This window comes from Physeter macrocephalus, chromosome 9 (genome assembly GCF_002837175.3).
Source record: "Physeter macrocephalus isolate SW-GA chromosome 9, ASM283717v5, whole genome shotgun sequence".
Taxonomy (NCBI): Eukaryota; Metazoa; Chordata; class Mammalia; order Artiodactyla; family Physeteridae; genus Physeter; species Physeter macrocephalus.
In genome coordinates, this window is record NC_041222.1 from 75,255,986 (window position 1) to 75,275,276 (window position 19,291).

At 41.8% G+C, this 19,291-nt stretch overlaps 1 protein-coding gene across 1 annotated transcript in view; it reads right to left on the reverse strand.

Moving 5' to 3' along the window:
* The window catches only part of LOC102973958 (FERM domain-containing protein 3), a 272,509-nt gene that overhangs the window by 20,258 nt on the left and 232,960 nt on the right, over positions 1–19,291 (reverse strand). The window contains exons 6-8 of the mRNA XM_028494083.2: positions 16,959–17,082; positions 1,733–1,820; positions 83–171 (exon numbers count right to left, since the gene is read on the reverse strand). Of these exons, the coding sequence (XP_028349884.1) occupies positions 83–171; positions 1,733–1,820; positions 16,959–17,082 (301 nt within the window). The remainder of the gene's footprint in view (positions 1–82; positions 172–1,732; positions 1,821–16,958; positions 17,083–19,291) is intronic.

Here is a 19,291-nt window from a genome sequence, read left to right on the forward strand (position 1 = left end):
GTCAAAGGCTGGGAAAGAAAAACGAGATTAATTAAAAAAACAAGATTAAACAATTTTTTCCGAAGAAGTACTCACTACTCACCATTTTATCAAATGGATTCTCTTATTTCCCTGAAATACCACAAAGCCTGCAGCAGTGAATCCTAAAAATGTTGTTGTGCCTGTCGAATCCTGAAAATAAATAAATAAATAAATAAATAAATAAAAACATATTTGGATTAAGGAATATAAAATAAAGGATAAATGATATGCTTATTCATCCTCACCCTGGGTTAATTTCAGGTTAATTACAATGACTGTAGAAATAAAACTAAGCTTCTGAGATGGGACTTCCAATCGTAGTATGCCTAAAATTTGGGCGAGGGCCAGGAATGTATAGCTTTTCCGTCTGAGGAATGGACCTTCTGCCTCACCAGGAACCTCCTGGGAAAATACAGATTAGTCCCAAACCACTAGTCTACTTCCAAGTGTGTTCTGGGGCTGCCTGAGTTCTCAGGTCTGCCCTATAATGCGGGCAAACTGTTCTTGGTTTTCATTAGCCCTGAAACCAAATCCCTGAGCGTCTAATAATCTAACTGGACTCAATCCCACACAGGATTTCTGGCAATGTAAATATAAAGACATGTCTGGAAATGCCTACTTTGATTCCAGCCTCCACCAGGAAAACTAAGCATTGACAAGGGAAGGCAAAGGAACAACAACAAAAACCAAGTCAGTCTCCAAGTAATAAATAAAACAGACAGAGAGGCTCAAATTTGTGGATAAAATCTAATTCACTAAATGGAATAATCTGATTTATACCATTCGCAGGAAGAGACATCCGGCAAATATTCTAAAATAGCTGTGCGGGCAGAGCCAGAAGATGCATGTGCCACTGTAAACAGGCCCCACTGGTCCTCTGCCCGGGCTGCACCCTCACAGATCCTGATGGCACTGGGCAACAGGAATTTATGAAGCTTCCCAGGTCCTTCTAATAAGCAGCCTGAGCTACATCTCTAGCACGAGGACTTCACAAAATACTATTAGCTGGTCCCATCTGGGTAAAAAAATGTTCTAGTATGACCCAAAAACATACCTTTAAGAGCCTGGCTGATATAAACGCTTAGTTTAGAATTCAGGTTAGAGTCTGACTGATGTATAGTTTAGGATATGGAAAGAACACTGTTTTCATAAAACATTTCTGGAAAACATGTGCTTGAGCCTCACCTTGGGAGCTTGTTTAAAAGGCAGATTCCCCAGCTGCACCCCCAGTGATTCTGATTCAGTGGCCCTGGGGTGGGGCCCAGGTGATTCTGACACAGGTGGTCTGGGTTTCCCACTTGAGAGAAATGCTGTCAAGTATTAATTCGAGAAAAAGGAAAAAAGAAAAACAAATACGTGCTCCTAATGTGAATTTTCAATCTTTCTTTTTTCCTTCCACTTACCCATTTTTTAAAGACTGCATTCTTGCTGGCAATGGCCTTTGAAAATAAACCTGTTAGGATCCTATAACTTCTCAGGAGTAAAACCATCCACTTGATGGATGAATGAATTAGCAAGCAATTAGAAGAGGCCAATAGAGAAAATCTACTACCCAAACATGTGACTGCAGCCCACTGTTGTCCCTTATGATTAGGGGTGATGGGTCAGGCTGTGGAAATATCCTAGAAGGGATCCTCCAGACCTGCATACCAATTAACTCTTTTCTGGGCAAAACAATCATTACATGTCTACCTGCAGTGAGGGGCATTACCTTGCATGGGTGGGGATCCACCCCATAGGTTTCCAAAGTGTGAGCTTTCAGAAGTAAGTTAAATTCAGCAACTGGTGGGCTCTGGCCTCTAAAATCACACAAGAGAAGTTTAGGGAGTTAATATGAAAAATAATAGAAACATGGAGTTCTTTCAGTCAATAAAATGTGCTATTCTTAACTAAATAAAGAGAGAAATCCCATAAATAGTAAGACTGGTCATTATTCCTCCCCACGAGGAGCCCTTTGCTAAGAAATCTGAGCCCATGTTCCAGGGCTAACTGTTCCATTACAAACCCACACGTACTGTGAGGGCTCCAGTGACCTGGACAGTTAATCAAGGTTATCAAGTTACCAATAAGCAGGCCCTCGCAAATTCAATCTTAATATGAACTAAAACTCAGCATCTGTTCTTTCCTACTTACTTTAAAAGATTATCCAGGATAAATGGCATTTCTTTTTGCTCAGGGTAGGAAGTGGGCAAGCCTGTTACCCCATCAGCAGCCTAAACAGAGCCATCCGGGTAAGAAGAGCCGTCAACCATTCCATTGGAAAGCCCTGGATTTTGAAAGGAAATCTCAGCCACTTCTAGTCCTAGCTGTGTCCTCCAGGGTGGTAAACAAGGTCTTGGCCCCAGGCAGAAAAAGGGGGCTGCAAATACAGATGGCTATGAAGCCCTTTCAGGGCTATCTTCCAAACCAGGATTGTGCAGCATTTCAAAGACTCTGCTTTGACTAACAATATCTCACATGTATCTTAGAGAATCCGAACCATTCTCCAAGGATAATGTGTAACCTGAATAACCAAGAAGAGTTTGCTAACAACAGGAATGCAGTTTTATGCTCACAATGTAAAACTATATTGCAATATTAACTCTATTTCCACCCAAGCCTCTCCTCAAAGATGGATTCCCTCCCCACCCCCTCAAGACAGAGAAGAGTCCTCATGCCTCTAATGAAAACAGTATCCCATCTTCCTTCTCTGTAACGCCTTTCAAGATCTTCTCTTTACCCTGAATGTTCACTCTGATATGTCTAAGGAGCATCTTTATTTATTCATCAAGATCAGCACTGTGGGGACCCTTGTAATCCAACAACTCATTTCTGACCATTTCTTTGATTCTTTTCTTCCCTTCCCGGCCTCTTCCTCACCTCAACCACTCTCTCTCTTCTCTCCTTTGAGAGACCCTAGCAAATGGATTTGGAAACTCCTAGGTCTATCCTCCATGTCTTTTTAACCTTTGTTTCATTCTTTCAAATCTAAGGCTTTTTGTATTACATTCTGAAATATTTCTTTATTCAAACCTCCACCTCATTAATTTCTTCTCCAGCTGTGTTCATCCTGCTTTCCATCCCACTGATGAGTTGTTTTAAAATATCAATTAAATATTTCATTTCTAATGTAATGTCTCTTTGGCTCTTGAAACAGATGCCTGTTCTTATTTTATGGAATAAACTCTTCTTACTCCTCTGAGGATATCCACTTTGTTTCTTTTAAAGTCCAATCCCTGTTACTCCATTAATGCTGTTTTCTTGGTGACAGCCCTTTGGTTTGCTGAAATCAGAGTGTCTTATTCAATGAATTGATGTATCCTAAAGTGTTTGGTGATTCATGGTTGGATGCTCATCTTTGTATTTTATGTTATTTGTTTAATACAGTGGCCTCCAGAGGTTGCAGGGAAGGGCAAGGCAGGCCACATGGGAAGAGTGTGAGTTAGTAACTTGATTTCAGGCTGAAGGTTGTAGTTCCTTCTCGACATTGTCCACATAAGGTACCTCCAGCTCAAGCCTGTTGCTGCCCATGACTCAGCATAAGGGAGCCAGAGGAAGAGGTCAAAGCTGCCCAACTGTTCCAGATGCAGTTGCCCAACCACCATGATGGCTGCCCTGTTATCTGTTGCCTGAAGCACCCAGAACCATTCCTATTCTATACGTCTTTGACCTGGATTCCTTCCATCTATTTCCTATCTTCCAGAGATACTGCAGGACTTCTGGTCCAAAGATGGTATTCTTTCTTGCATCTGCTTTCTAATACCTTTTCTATTATGCACAGGGATTTGGAGAGGGAAGGGAAGGGAGCCACATATGCTACCTTTTTCTTTTAACAGAAGAGGTAATTTTTAAATCCATCCTTTACACAATATATTCCTGAGGGATTACCTCAAACACCTTCTTTAGGAAAGTAAAGTCTTTCTAAAGCCTTTCCGAATTTCCTCTTTAGTTTTGATGTTCTGAAGTTTCACTGGGACATACATAAAGGGAGCCTCCTTATTTATTCACCCCGATCAGCACTTTATGACCCTTTCAACCTAACAAATCCTATCTTTCTTTGACCATTTCTTTTTTTTTTTTGAAGCCGTAGTCATTATAATTGTTTCTCTTTTTGATAAAGGAACAAGAGATTCAAGAAAATCACCAAGTATTTTGATGGGGAAGGGAAAGGGGACTTTCTGCAAGTTTTTGCAATACACACAGGTATTTCTCCCTTCATAGTTCTCTCGTAAGTTCCTGAAGTAAAAGCTTACCTTTCACCAGCAAATAAAGATAATTATTGAATCTGAATATTGGGGGCTTCCTGCCCCCACATACACACCCTCTCTTTTCTCACTCACTTGTTCATACACTCCCTCACCCCCCTGGCTGGGGACAGAGCACAAAGCTGAGCTGTCCAGCATGTTGCTAAGCAGTACCCCACTCTGGTGGCCCTCAAGGCAAAACTTCAGCCTAATGACCCAGATTGAGGCCAAAGAGAAGCAGGACTAGAGCTAAAGCAGCCCAGCACCTCCCACGCCACAGGCCATCAGCTCTGCTCCAGGATAATCCTGCCGCTTCACATGAAAGGCCCTCGCTCTGCCTCTAGAGAGCTGGCCGTTCCCCTTTGTGGCAAATAGTCAACCTCTTTGTCGAAACAGCTACAGACTGTTTATTCTTGAAATTCGACGCTGGTTTTACAGCACACCCTTCTTTTCCATTCAGTCTGGGAACAAGTTAATTTTGAAAGGCTGTGGTTTGGAAGTTCATATTGGAAAGTCAGGACTTTTTGCTTGCCTAGGTGGTCTCTTTCTGACCACTTCCCTGTCCTTTGTAAATCTGATGAGCATCTAATTGCAAACACTCAACCCCAGATGGCAGCAGGGTGCAGTGCTACACAGCTCCAGAGGACACACCATTAAGCTCAAAGACCTCTGTGCATCAGGAGCTATCATCCAGGAGTGAAAAGGTAAGTCCCTGTCTGGGAAAAGATTTTGGCAACATGTACAGTCAAAAAAGGACTCCTATGTAGAATATTTTTTTAAAAACCTCCAATAAATCAATAAACAACAATAAAATAATTTTTAAAGATAACTCAGAAGGAAACATGGCAAAAGACTTGAATAGACACTTCACAAATAACATATCCAAATAGCCAACAACCACATGACAATGTGCTTAACCTCTCTAAGATCAGGAAAATGAAAAACTCTAAGAAGTCACTTACACATCCATCTGACAGCCAAAATTTAAAAAAAATACCAAGCACTCATGAGCATGTGCAGCAAAAGCAACTCTCATATACTGTTGGTAGAAGACTAATTTAGTAGAACTATCTGGAAAACTGACGTTATCTACTGAAGTTAAACATGTTTACCCTATAACACAGCAATTCCATTCATAGTTATACATACAACAGGGATGAGTGCCTGCTGCATCAAGAAATACATAGAATTTTCACAGTAGTGCCATTTGTAATAGCAAAAAATAGGAAACAAATGTCTACTAACTGTAGAATGGATATACAATGGAACACTATACAGCTGTGAAAATAAATGAATTCAAGCCACACACAAGATGGGTGACTATTACAAAAATAAAACTGAACAAAACAGGCCAGATATAAATGAATACACATTGAATGAATTCCATTTATATGGCTTTTTTAAATGAGCAAAGCAAAACTAAAGTATTTAAAGTCAGAGATGTGATTACCTTTGGTGGGGGGAAGGGAGAAGACAAATATTGGGAAGGGGCATAACAGGGGCTTCTGAGGTGTCACAAATTCTCACTTTGACCTGGGTGGTGGTTACATACATACTCGCTTTGTAATAATTCATTGAGCTTGACATCTATGTTTTGTTGGCTTTTCTGAATTTGTGTTATGCTTCCATTTTTAAGAGTTTAAGAAAAAAGGAAAAGAAAGAAAAAAGGCTGTGAAGCACTGGGAACCCTCATAAATTATTGGTGTGAATGGAGCAACCCCTTCAGCAAACAAGCCACAATTTCCTAGAAAAGCTGAACTTGTGCAAACTCTATGGCACAAGCTTGTACCTGGTTTCTACACCTAGGTTTGTACCTACACTTAGGGACTCTTTTACATACACCCCTATGAGAAGTATTCAAGAAGCCATAGTAACTTTGTAACAGCAAAAACCTAGAAACAACCCCAATGTCAACAGGAGAATGGATACATAAAATGTGACATGTTCATATGACAGAAAATTAATTACACAGAAGCAAAAATGAAGACCTATGGCTGTATGGATCAATGTGAAGAACCTCAAAAACATCATGTTGGTAGGAGGAAAGTGAGATACACAAATAGAGTATGATTCCATTTGTATGAAAGTCAAAAGTAGGAAAAAACTAAGCATACATTACTTGTTGATGTATGGAGTACATTTATAAAAGCAAAATAAGAGAATGAATAACCTAAAATTCAGAATAGCATAGAGAAGGGAGGGAGGTAATCTGGAAGGGTCAGGTTAGGAGACTTGAGATCATCTGGTGATGTTCTAATTCATAAGCAGAGTTAGGGGGTCATGGATGGTTTTTCAACTACTCTTTAAATTATACATATATTGAATATACTCTTTTATATATTATACATTTACAATGATTAAAAGAGAAACAATTCCTGCCTTTTTAGTAAAAGAATTATTGGGTGAAGTATTATGCAATCTAAAAGCACCATTGAACTAAACAGAATAGTCAGGAATATAAGAGATATCCATGCAGAGCAACCTTTTACCAAACTCTCCTGTTCTGAGCAATATATAACTGTTTATATTGTGAAGCAGTATATATATTTTTTTCACTTAATATTCATCAAGGAGGAATTCTTATGTTCATTCCGCGCGTCCGGAGCCTGTGCTCCGCAACGGGAGAGGCCACAACCGAGGGAGGCCCGCATACCACAAAAAAAAAAAAAAAAAAAAAAAAATAAAAGCACCATTGAACTAAACAGAATAGTCAGGAATATAAGAGATATCCATGCAGAGCAACCTTTTACCAAACTCTCCTGTTCTGAGCAATATATAACTGTTTATATTGTGAAGCAGTATATATATTTTTTTCACTTAATATTCATCAAGGAGGAATTCTTATGTTCATTTTATAGATGAGGATTTTGACACTCAAAGAGGAAAAGTAACTTGCTCAAGGTTACTCAAGTATTAGGTGGAGGAGTGAATGCAAACCCAAGGCAGCCTGATTCCAAAGGGCTTCTCGGGACCTGCGCTACCATCACGACCAACATGATATGGTCCAGGGCCATGTGCCTGCTCTCCTGGATGCCAGGCTGAGCATTTCCAAATGACATGGTTTCTACTGGTTTTTCTAGAAAGCATTTTTCAAATTCTAAACATTTCATATTATCAGTGTTGAGGCACTCCATCCCAGATGACAGATATTTAGATCTGATTAGAGAGCAGTGTTACCTTCTTTTAATCTAGGTCAGAGATCCCCAGACTAGAGTCTGTGGGCTAAATCCGGATCACCACCTGGTTTTGTACAGCCCTAGAGCTAGAAATGTTTTTTCCATTTTTGAATGGCTTGAAACAATCAAAGAATAATATTTCATGCCCTGTGAAAATTACATGACATTCAAATTTCAGTCTCCATAAATAAAGTTTTATTGGAACAAAGACACACCCATTTGTTTGGGTACCATCTGTGGACACTGTCATGCTACGATGGCAAAAATGAGAGGTTGTGACAGAGACCATATGTTGTGCAAAGCCTAAGATATTTACTAAATGGCCTAGGATAGGAAAAGTTTGCTGAACCCTGATTTAGGAACTGAACACAGGACTAGAAAACAACTGAAGCTGTGTCTGTTTGATTCCATACAATAGAGATTAAAAAATAGTACCTATGTGTCTGTTTGATTCCATACAATGGAGATTAAAAATAGTACCTATCTCCAAGATTTGGTGTAAAGAATAAGCAGTTAACAGATGTAAAGCCATTTGACTAGTGCCTGGCACAGAGCATGCTCTCTCCTCGCCCTCAGAATAGCATTTGTTCCCTTCCTAGCCCTGCACGTGACTGAAATCAGAAATATGACTTTGATTGGAAGTGCCAGGAAGCATGCCAAGATATTTACAGTAGAGCAAAGGCCTCTCTTCAAAATAGAAGTCCTCGAATTGGTATCATTTGCGTTGGGTTTGACTCAGATCTCCAATGCCTAAGCATTTCAAAGACTTAATCTAAAAATTCATACACAGAGAAAAGCTACAAATGTTCAGAGAAGGAAAAGGGTTCAAAACCAATGGAGAAAAGGCAGAGACCCTGATAGCACTAAGATACTCCTGAGTCCCCCTGACTCACTGAGGAGGAAATCATTTAATAGTCAGGTTTTCAGGAAGACATTAAAATCAATTAAATAGAAATTTGTTTTCCTTTCAAATCTCCCACTGGACATTTGTTTCTGGCCAAAACTCTGTTTGGTAATGGAAAATAACGATTTTCTATCCTTTAAATCTGGCACCAGGAATTGTTCTGCTAAGATTAATAGTGTCTCTAATGAGTCATTTAGAGATAAAGACCAGTGTTTAGTTGAATTCTTTTTCAAGAACTAACAATTCTCTAAAGATATACTTTTCTAATAAACTAGGTGAGGTCAAGTAATTATGTACTTAGCTATGCATCTCCCTTCTGCCTGTCTTGAAAACTTTTTTTGCCAAGAGAAACACTCTCTCTCTTACTGATCCTCCTTTAGCGTACCATTACATAGAGTACAAAAACGTACAGCATCCCAAGAATGAATGCAAATTATTAGTGGATGTTAATTGTGGAGTGAGGTGTGGGTCTTGACAGCAATGACTTGGGCTGCTTGGAGCACAGCTGGACAGGGAAAGGGGTGGATTTGGCTCCACCTGAACCATTTGGGTCTGTGAGCTCCAGAATTAAACTCTTAGGTAAAAGACCAATAGAATGGTCTGCTACCGCAAAGTAGAATTCTCAATTTGAGTTAGGTTAGGTTTTGCTGCAACTTGGTTGCAACTTTAGAGTTTGTTTACCACTGGCTCCAAAGCTTGAACGTGCGCTCAGAACTTGCCTTTCAGCAGGGCTTGGGATCTTAGCATCCCCGAGACTCTGGAGAGTTCTCCATGCTTTATGGCTTGGCTGCCAACTTTCTGAGCTGCAGGAAATCTCCTCTGCTCTCCAGTCCCACCCACGGCTCTCTGCACCTCAGATGATCGTTTTCCTTCCTGTGGTCATGTCCCCCGCCCTTGGCAAGGGATGCCCTGCCCTGGCTGAAGGTCTGCAGTGCCTCCGAGGGGTTTCACTCAGCTCTTCTGCCCTGACGTTGGCATACTGCCCCTCTTCACTCAGTGAAGGCCTGGGGTCCAATGGTGGTGGGAAAGTGCAACTCACTCTGTAGCTGGAGTCTTTGGGGTCCCAATCAGTCAGGTCAGCCCACTCGTGTTCACTAAATGCTTGTTAAAGGTTTGGCTTGCCCCTTGCCCTTGCCCTTGCCCCCCACCTCTGGCATATTCCTCCTCCTCCCACCACCACCAGAGGTAAAAGCAACAGGAGGTCTCTGCTGTCCCAGGAAGGGCATTCTGGATTTTAGTACCTTTAGGTTTCTTTGCATCCTCAGCTCTCAGATGGGTTTTAAAAACATGACTTTGTAGTTTATCTAGCTTGTTGGTGCTGTCTTGGTGTTAGGGGGAGATCCCTCTCTCGTGCTTTCCACATCCTCACTGGAAGTGAGAGTCCCTAGTCTGTCACTTCTAATTCTTTACTTAGGGACATTATCTCTCCTAAGCTCCTTGGGGAACATTAGGGACTGCATCTGTGCAGAGCATTAGATAGAACACTACAAATTTGGGTGACTGCCATGATATGGGGGAGACATATGGTGATGCTCTGGGACAGGGGCAAGACACATAGAAGAACAGCCACTTAGAAAGACATCAGAGTGCTTTATAGGAACACTTAGGTTTCAGGTCAAGTTCTATTGCTTCACAACTGTGTAGCCTTGAATAAGTTAATTTCTCAGGCCTCTGTTTCCTTATTGGTAAAAGAAGGTGGTTTCAAACAATCCAATGGAGGACTGAGGTGAATTGACTGAGCAGGGATGGTGGCGACTCAGAGAACAAATGATTCTTTTAAAGAGTGCTGCTGCTGTCATGTAGATGACAGGCATGTTACCAAATCCCCCAGTTGCAAGTAAAGCTAGAACTTTATGGGAGCTGATTCCATTTTCCAAAACTATTATTTGGCCAAAGAACATACATCTGGGTGAGAGTGTAGTCCAAGGACTGTTATTTTTTTTAATTAATTAATTTATTTTTATTAATTTATTTTTGGCAGCGTTGGGGCTTCACTGCTGCACACAGGCTTTCTCTAGCTGCGGTGAGCGAGGGCTACTGTTTGTTGCGGTGCGCGGGCCTCTCATTGCGGTGGCTTCTCTTGTTGTGGAGCACAGGTTCTAGGTGTGAAGGCTTAGTAATTGTGGCTCGCGGTCTCAGTAGTTGTGGCTCGCGGGCTCTAGAGTGCAGGCTCAGTAGTTGTGGCACACGGGCTCAGTTGCTCTGCGGCATGAGGGATCTTCCGGACCAGGGTTGAACCTGTGTCCCCTGCACTGGCAGGCGGATTCTTAACCTCTGAACCACCAGGGAAGTCCTAGAAAGCTAGACATTTTTGAAACTATAAATCCTTGCCAGGAAGCCATGGCACATGATTTACAGAGATTGTGAGCTTTGAGAAATAAAAAGAGATACTGACTCTGTTTAAAATACACTCAGTGTCATTATTACTTCCAGCACAAACCTCACTGCATTAGATCATTATGGGGGTGGCTAATCCGATAATTTTTCTGCTCTTTAAGGGCAAGGAATATACTTCATCAAACCGCTTCACCGCCAATTGAGGTTTCTGAATATTTAAAAGCCGATGACCTGTTACTGAAGCTAATCCAAAGGTCTTTGCTTTTAATGAGAAACCTGATGAACTAGCTGAGTAGAAACTCCAGGAAAACCTCCAGAGAAACCTATCACAGTTCCTGATAGTGAAATCAATCTTATTCTTGATCTTCAACCCCCTCTGAGGATTCCCCAGGACTAATGGTATGGCTATTCCCTCTTAACCCAGATGGTCATGATTAAAGCTGTGGAAAACAGAAACCGAGAGTCAAAAATAACAACTGGCACGTCCCCAGGGATTGTTGCAATGGCTTCCTCCAGCCACCCGAGGGCTCTAGAAGGAGGAATACCCTATTTCTAAGCAGTCCCATTGCTAGGATCTCATCTCTGCATACCAAACTCAAATAAAATCTATAAATTATGAGATTATTTCTTATACATAGTTTTAAAAACAAATATGGATCTTTTGTCTTAAAATTATCTGTAGAGTCAGGATAGTGAAGCAGAAATTTATTCTAGACCTGCTCTACTAGATGTTTAAAACAAAGGTCAGCAAACTAGAACCCATGAATCAAATCCAGTCCACCACCTGTTTTGTCAATAAAGTTTTAGTGAATCACAGCCCACTCATTTATGTATTGTCTATGTCACTCTATAAAAGCAGAGCTGAGTGGCTGCAATAGACACCATACATCCCAGAAAGCCAAACAAATTTATTAACTACACCTGATCTAAAAGAATTATTCAGCCTCAGTGAGTTTTAGCATAGACATGTATTCAAAAATGTGAATCATATTGATACATATCTACATTGTCCAGTTCACAGGTTATTAAGAGGCCCAAAGATGCCTTTATAAAATCTTTCTAAATAAAATTCTATTAGCTATATACCTATTGGAATGGCCAGAATCCAGAACACTGAAAACACCAAATGCTGGTAAGATGTGGAACAACAGGAACTCTCATTCATTGCTGGTGGGAATGCAAAGTGGTACAACCAATTTGGAAGACAGTTTGGCAGTTTCTTACAAAATTGAATATACTCTTACCATACAATCCAGCAATGATGCTCCTTGATATTTACCCAAAGGAGATGAAAATTTATGTCCACACAAAAGCCTGTCCATGGATGATTATACCAATTTTATTCATAATTGCCAAGACTTGAAAGCAACCATATGTCCTTCGGTAGGTGAATGGATAAATAAACTGTGGTACATACAACGGAATATATTATTCAGCAATATGAAGAAATGAGCTATCAATAAAAGCCGAGCAGGAATCTTAAATGCATATTGCTTAGTGAAAAAAGCTAATTTGAAAAGGCTACATACTGTATAGTCCCAACTACATGACATTCTGGAAAAGGCAAAACTATGGAGACAGTTAACAGATCAGCAATTGCCAGGGGTTAGGGAGGAGGGAGGGATGAATAGGGCAGAGCACAGAAGGTGTTTAGGGCAGTGAAAGTATTCTGTATGATACTATAATGGTGGATATACGTCCTTATACTACTGTCTAAACCCATAGAATATACAACATCAAGAGCAAACCCTAAGGTATCAATGTAGGTTCATCAATTATAATAAATGTTCCATTCTGGTGGGGGATGGATGATGATATGGGGAAGGTTGTACATGTGTTGGGGCAGAGAATATTGGGGAAATCTGTATACCTTCCACTCAATTCTGGTGTGAACCTAAAACTCTTCTAAGAAATAAAGTCTATTAAAACAAAAACTCTATTAGTCAATGAGATTGTGAAGGCCATTAAGAGCTGTTTGCCAGCTGCTTCCAGTCTGCACCTTCTGGACACCTGATAGAACTGCACTTCCTTGCTGCTGGGTGGGACCATGTGGCTAGTTCTGGCCACAGTGGTAAAGCAGAAGTGATATGTATCACTTCCAAGCTGAAGCAGGACCTTTCACAGCTCTCTTTTTCCTGGCAAACTCAAGTTTGTGACTGAATCGAGTGACAATGACTAGCACAGCCCCCAGCTGACCTCTGGTGAGTATACAGCAGAGCAAGAAGTAAATAAATAAATGAACAGGGCTTCCCTGGTGGCGCAGTGGTTGCGCGTCCGCCTGCCGATGCAGGGGAACCGGGTTCGCGCCCCGGTCTGGGAGGATCCCACATGCCGCGGAGCGGCTGGGCCCGTGAGCCATGGCCGCTGGGCCTGCGCGTCCGGAGCCTGTGCTCCGCAACGGGAGAGGCCACGGCAGTGAGAGGCCCGCGTACCGAAAAAATAAATAAATAAATAAATGAACAAACAAACCTTTCTTGTGAGCTTTTGGAGTTGTTTCCTCAGGAAAATCTAGTTACCTTGACTGGTACAGAAATGATCAATAACTATGATATTATATTTGCAAAACTATGTCTTCTTCCCCCTGTCAGTCAACGATGTGGCACATCTGAAGAAGCAAAGCTGACCTAGCCACGAACTTCAATCTTCACTCACAAATCTCTTCAACATTTAAAGGAGTCTAAGCGCTTAGTCCATGCAAACTCTTACTAAAACCTTGGCCTTATATTTTCAAGCACCTCAAAATTCCAGAGTCTCTCTCCCTCTCTCTCTCTCTCTCTCTTTCCCCTAAAGAACTCCCTTATTAATGCCTGTCTATCAATCCGTCTTGGGTCCACCTTCAAGCACTGTGTATCCTCCTAAGGAGGAAAGTTCTTCCGCCCTGATTCATTTTCTCCCAAGAATCACAGCTTTAGTACCTTCCACAGAGAGCACAGGAGAAGAAGGATTCTAATCAAGTAAAAAGGCTGGAGAAGATTGTGAACCCACAGAGCTAATCCTGTTTATCAGGCAAATCACGGTCATTTCTGCTAATGTCTGAGTGTCTCTATTGGCATCTCCTTTGTTTTCTTCCTTGACTGGGTCAGAAACCGGGTAGGGAGCAAGAGGTTATTTGGGGGTGGGGGGGAGCGGGCTCAAACCCCAACAAAGGCCAACTGGAAACCATTCAGGAAGTTTCCATAACAACAGATTATTGATCACGCATCATCCCTTTGCTGTGTGGGAGGGTCATGAGTGCTGAGATAACCTTGGAGAGTAAGATGGTAACACCTTAGTGCAGCCTCATATGGGTCTCTTCCATCTATGACTCCTTCCTGGAACTGTCAGGTTTGCAGAGCAATCCAACCAGAGGTCCAGTTCCCACACAAGAAGATCGGTACTTTCATGACCTGTGTGCAAAGGGCTCGCTGATCCCCCAGGGCAACCTCAGTCTCTGTAGCAGGTTTCCAACCGATTCTATTGATAGAAAGCCCCTTCTCTTCTCCATTGTCAGCTTGCCTGCTCTTCTTATCGTTCCATCCAAACCTGAACTCTCTCTCTGCTGCATTGATGCAGAAGGAAACACATGACTGCTTAAGGAGAAAAAGGAGCAAAAACACATAGGAAAATACCCTCTGAATGTCTCTTTTCAATATTACAGGATATCTGGCTGTTTCATCCTCCAGACATACAACTTTGACTTCTTCACAAGGGCTTTCTGGGTGTTACAAATGTGTTGGGCCACAGGAAAGCAGCTTTGACCAAGCCATGGAGTTTACTTCCAAGGTCTACAAACCATAGCTGACTGTTGACCCTGTCTATTCTCTAGATGCATGAAGACTACTTTCAGGGTTGTCAACAAATTCAGATGCTGGCACAAGGTCCAATCTACAGCTTTCTTATTATAAAAAACAATCTGGAATCTTCTTGGATCCACTCATTTGCTCATGAAATCCAGTGGGTCACCACGTCTTCCTGCAATGTCTCTTGAAATCCTCTTCTTTCAAGTCTTCCTGCAACGTCTCTTGAAATCCTCTTCTTTCAGTTTTCTCTACTCCAATTCTTGTTCAGGTCCCCAGCATGTCTTGCCTGGATGACAGCTCTAACTGATCCTCCTGCCACAGTCTCCACCCTCTGGGCCATCGCCATCATGATCACTGTGGAACATCAATGTGACTACCAGGTTGCCTTATGGCTGCTCAGCACAGGGGATAAGAGCATGGGTCTGAGTGTCAGGTAAGAGCAAGGTTCAAGTCCTGACTCTGCTACTAACAGTGCAAGTCCTTCAGCCACTCCAGGCTGTGCTTTCTTCACCTCAGAAAGGGAATAACAATAGCACCAACCTCGTAGAGTTTGGCAGGACTGAGTGGGGCGATGCATGTAAGGCTCTTAGCACAGTGTTTGGCATCCAGTAAGGGCTCAATAAACGTTTATTATCGGGCTTCTCTGGTGGTGCAGTGGTTAAGAATCCACCTGCCAATGCAGAGGACACGGGTTCAAGCCCTGGTCCGGGAGGATCCCACATGCCGCGGAGCAACTAAGCCTGTGCGCCACAACTACTGAGCCTGTGCTCTACAGCCCGCGAGCTGCAACTACTGAAGCCCGTGTGCCACAACTACTGAAGCCTGCGCACCTAGAGCCTGTGCTCCGCAACAAGAGAATTCACCGCAATGAGAAGCCCGTGCACTGCAACAAAGAGCAGCCCCCGCTCGCCACAACTAGAGAAAGCCAGAGCATAGAAACAAAGACCCAATGCAGCCAAAAATTAAATAAATGAATAAATAAATAAATTTATATATAAAAAAATGTTTATTATCACATGTTCTGAGCATTTGAGACCCTGCAAATTCTGGTCACAGCAGACCGTTCAATCCCCTTCCCCTACCAATCTGCACAGTGGATGTGACTGCTTCATCCTGAGGGTCTCACCCTGTGCTGCTCAGACACTGCTGGTCCACAAGCCCTCAACTGAAGCACTGGAACTTTACTTTTACCTCTAGCATGCTTGTTCCCCAATTGTAAAAAGAGTAAGCAGACTGTCATATTTTCAACAAAGCTTTCATTGGGAGACAATACCTTAAAATTACCCATAGAGATGGTATGTTGCTTTCTGAAATCTGTACAATTTTTGATGTCTAATCATCTTTACCTCTTAAGGACAAAGGTCATCTTTTTAAAGCTGAACTATGCTGCCACCTTTAATGCCCACATGTACACTCTTCTCAGAATTACCAGCAGGGGGAGTGCCTGCATAAAGCAGGGATCTCAGCACTCCCTCTCAAGGGTACAGTTATTTGTTCCAGGATTCATAATCCAGTGACACTATGGGTTTCTTTTTTTTTAATATATATATAATTACCAGAAGCTCAGAAGATGGGAGCATCTCAGCACGCACAGTTCTTCATCCATACTTATCATAGCACAGCCCAGGTTTGCTATGATTATCAAAATGAATTTTCTGTGATTTGCAGGGATCTATATTCTAGTTACAGATTAGAATACCTGAGTTACCTGGATTCCAAATTGCTGATGATTCCTATTCATGCTTCATTTCCTTCCTGGTAGCCTATGCAGAACAGAAGCATCACAATGCTCCAGGGCACAGACTCTAGAGCCACGCTGCCTGAATTCAAATCCAGCCTCTGTCACTTGCTAGCTGTGTGATCCCGGGTAAAATGCTTAATCATTCTGTGCCTCAGTTCACTCATCTGTAAAATGGGAACAACCATGGCACCTACCTCCTAAGTTGTTGTGAAGATTAAATGAGTCAATATGCACAAGTACTGAGAACAGTGTCTGGTCCACAGTGAATAAATACTGTATGTGATTTCACTACTCCTACTCCTCTGTAGTTATCTATCATCCTGGAGCATCACAGACAAGGAAAAGAGAAGCAGATGCTGAATCTGTCATCTTGAAAGCAGCTCAGCAAAGGAAGCCTTGTCAATGGATTCTACTCTACTTGGAGTCAAAGCTTTCAGCAATGGCAACAGGAGGGGAAGAGGCAATGCAAAATTCAAAATAGAAAGGATTACTTATTTATCCTAGATTTCATGTTCAGAAACTCAGGGTTGTTAAAACCCAGAAGAAAATATACGCCTCTAATAACTGCTGATGGTTCATAAACAGCCACACAAGGGACCCCACATTATTGAGATTGTCACTGATGGAGGAACTTGACAGTGCCCAGAAATACTGACCTGCCACCTGAAAGAGTCGACCCATACATTACAAATATTCTTCACAACACGATTTCCACATTCCCTGCAATAAGAACACTTTCTCACCTCTATCATTTCTACAAATGTCTACCCCTATTACCTGAGTTCATTTTTATGAATTTCCACTATTTTTCTTTCCAGCTTCTGTGACTGCTTGGGGAAAATCTCGAACTCACTGATGTAATTCTCAGGATGCTCGTCAGGATCGTAGTCACCGAGCTCAGCTGTAACCAGAAAAAAAGAAAAAGAAAGGTTAAAAACAACAAGAGCGGTGTCCTTGTCCCTGCACTGAACCACAGCCCACCCCTGCCTCTTCAGAAGACCTTCCAACACTAGCAGCAATACGGCAACTTCTGTCAAGCCAGAAAGATAAACACTTGGGCTGCTTTGGCTGTGTGGCTAACAGGGTCTTCGTTCTCTGGCCGGGTGTCAGGCCTGAGCCTCTGAGGTGGGAGAGCCGAGTTCAGGACATTGGTCTACCAGAGACCTCCCAGCCCCATGTAACATCAATCAGCAAGAACTCTCCCAGAGACCTCCAACTCAACGCTAAGACCCAGCTCCACTCACGACCAGCAAGCTCCAGTGCTGGACACCCCATGCCAAAACAACTAGCAAGACAGGAACACAACCCCACCCATTAACAGAGAGGCTGTCTAAAATCATACTAAGTTCACAGACACCCCAAAACACACCACTGGACAAGGTCCCGCCCACCAGAAAGACAAGATCCAGCTGCATTCACCAGAACACAGGCACTACTCACCTCCACCAGGAAGCCTACACAACCCACTGAACCAACCTTACCCACTGGGGGCACACACCAAAAACAACGGGAACTACGAACCTACAGCCTGTGAAAAGGAGACCCCAAGCACAGTAAGTTAAGCAAGAGAAGACAGAGAAATACACAGCAGATGAAGAAGCAAAGTAAAAACCTACCAGACCAAACAAATGAAAAGGAAATAGGCAGTCTACCTGAAAAAGAATTCAGAGTAATGATAGTAAAGATGATCCAAAATCTTGGAAATAGAATAGAGAAAATACAAGAAATGTTTAACAAGGATCTAGAAGAACTAAAGAGCAAACAAACAATGATGAACAACACAATAAATGCAATTAAAAATTGTCTAGAAGGAATCAATAGCAGAATAACTGAGGCAGAAGAATGGATAAGTGATCTGAAAAATAAAATAGTGGAAATAACTACCACAGAGCAGAATAAATAGAAAAGAATGAAAAGAATTGAGGACAGTCTCAGAGACTGCTGGGACAACATTTAATGCACCAACATTATTTGAAGAGATTATAGTTGAAAAATTCCCTAATATGGGAAAGGAAATAGTCAATCAAGACCAGGAAGCACAGAGAGTTCCATACAGGATAAATCCAGGAGAAACATGCCAGACACATATTAATCAAACTATCAAAAATTAAATACAAAGAAAAATATTAAAAGCAGCTTTTAGGGGCTTCCCTGGTGGCGCAGTGGTTGAGAGTCCGCCTGCCGATGCAGGGGACGTAGGTTCGTGCCCCGATCCGGGAAGAACCCACGTGCCGCAGGGCGGCTGGGCCCATGAGCCATGGCCGCTGGGGCTGCACGTCCAGAGCCTGTGCTCTGCAACAGGAGAGGCCACAGCAGTGAGAGGCCCGTGTACCACACACACACAAAAAAGGAGCTTTTATAATATTTATATTATAATATTAAATATTATATAATTTATATAATATAAATTATATTATATTTTTAATATAAAAATATTAAAAGGGAAAAACAACAAATAACATACAAGGGAATCCCCATAAGGTTAACAGCTGATCTTTCATCAGAAACTCTGCAAGCCATAAGGGAGTGGCAGGACATATTGAAAGTGATGAAAGGGAAAAACCTACAACCAAGATTCTCTACCCAGCAAACATCTCATTCAGATTCGACGGAGAAATTAAAACCTTTACAGACAAGAAAAAGCTAAGAGAATTCAGCACCACCAAACCAGCTTTAAAACAAATGCTAAAGGAATTTCTCTAGAAGAAGAGAAGGAAAGACCTACAAGAGAAGGAAAAGACCTACAAACCAAAAACAATTAAGAAAATGGTAATAGGAACATACATATTGATAATTACCTTAAATATAAATGGATTAAATACTCCAACCCAAACACCTATGTCTGGCTGAATGGACACAAAAACAAGACCCATATATATGCTGTCTACAAGAGACCCTATTCAGACCTAGGGACCCATAAAGACTGTAAGTGAGGGGATGGAAAAAGATATTCCATGCAAATGGAAATCAAAAGAAAGCTGGAGTAGTAATTCTCATATCAGACAAAATAGACTTTAAAATAAAGACTATTACAAGAGACAAAGAAGGAAACTACATAATGATCAAGGGATCAATCCAAGAAGAAGATATAACAATTGTAAATATTTATG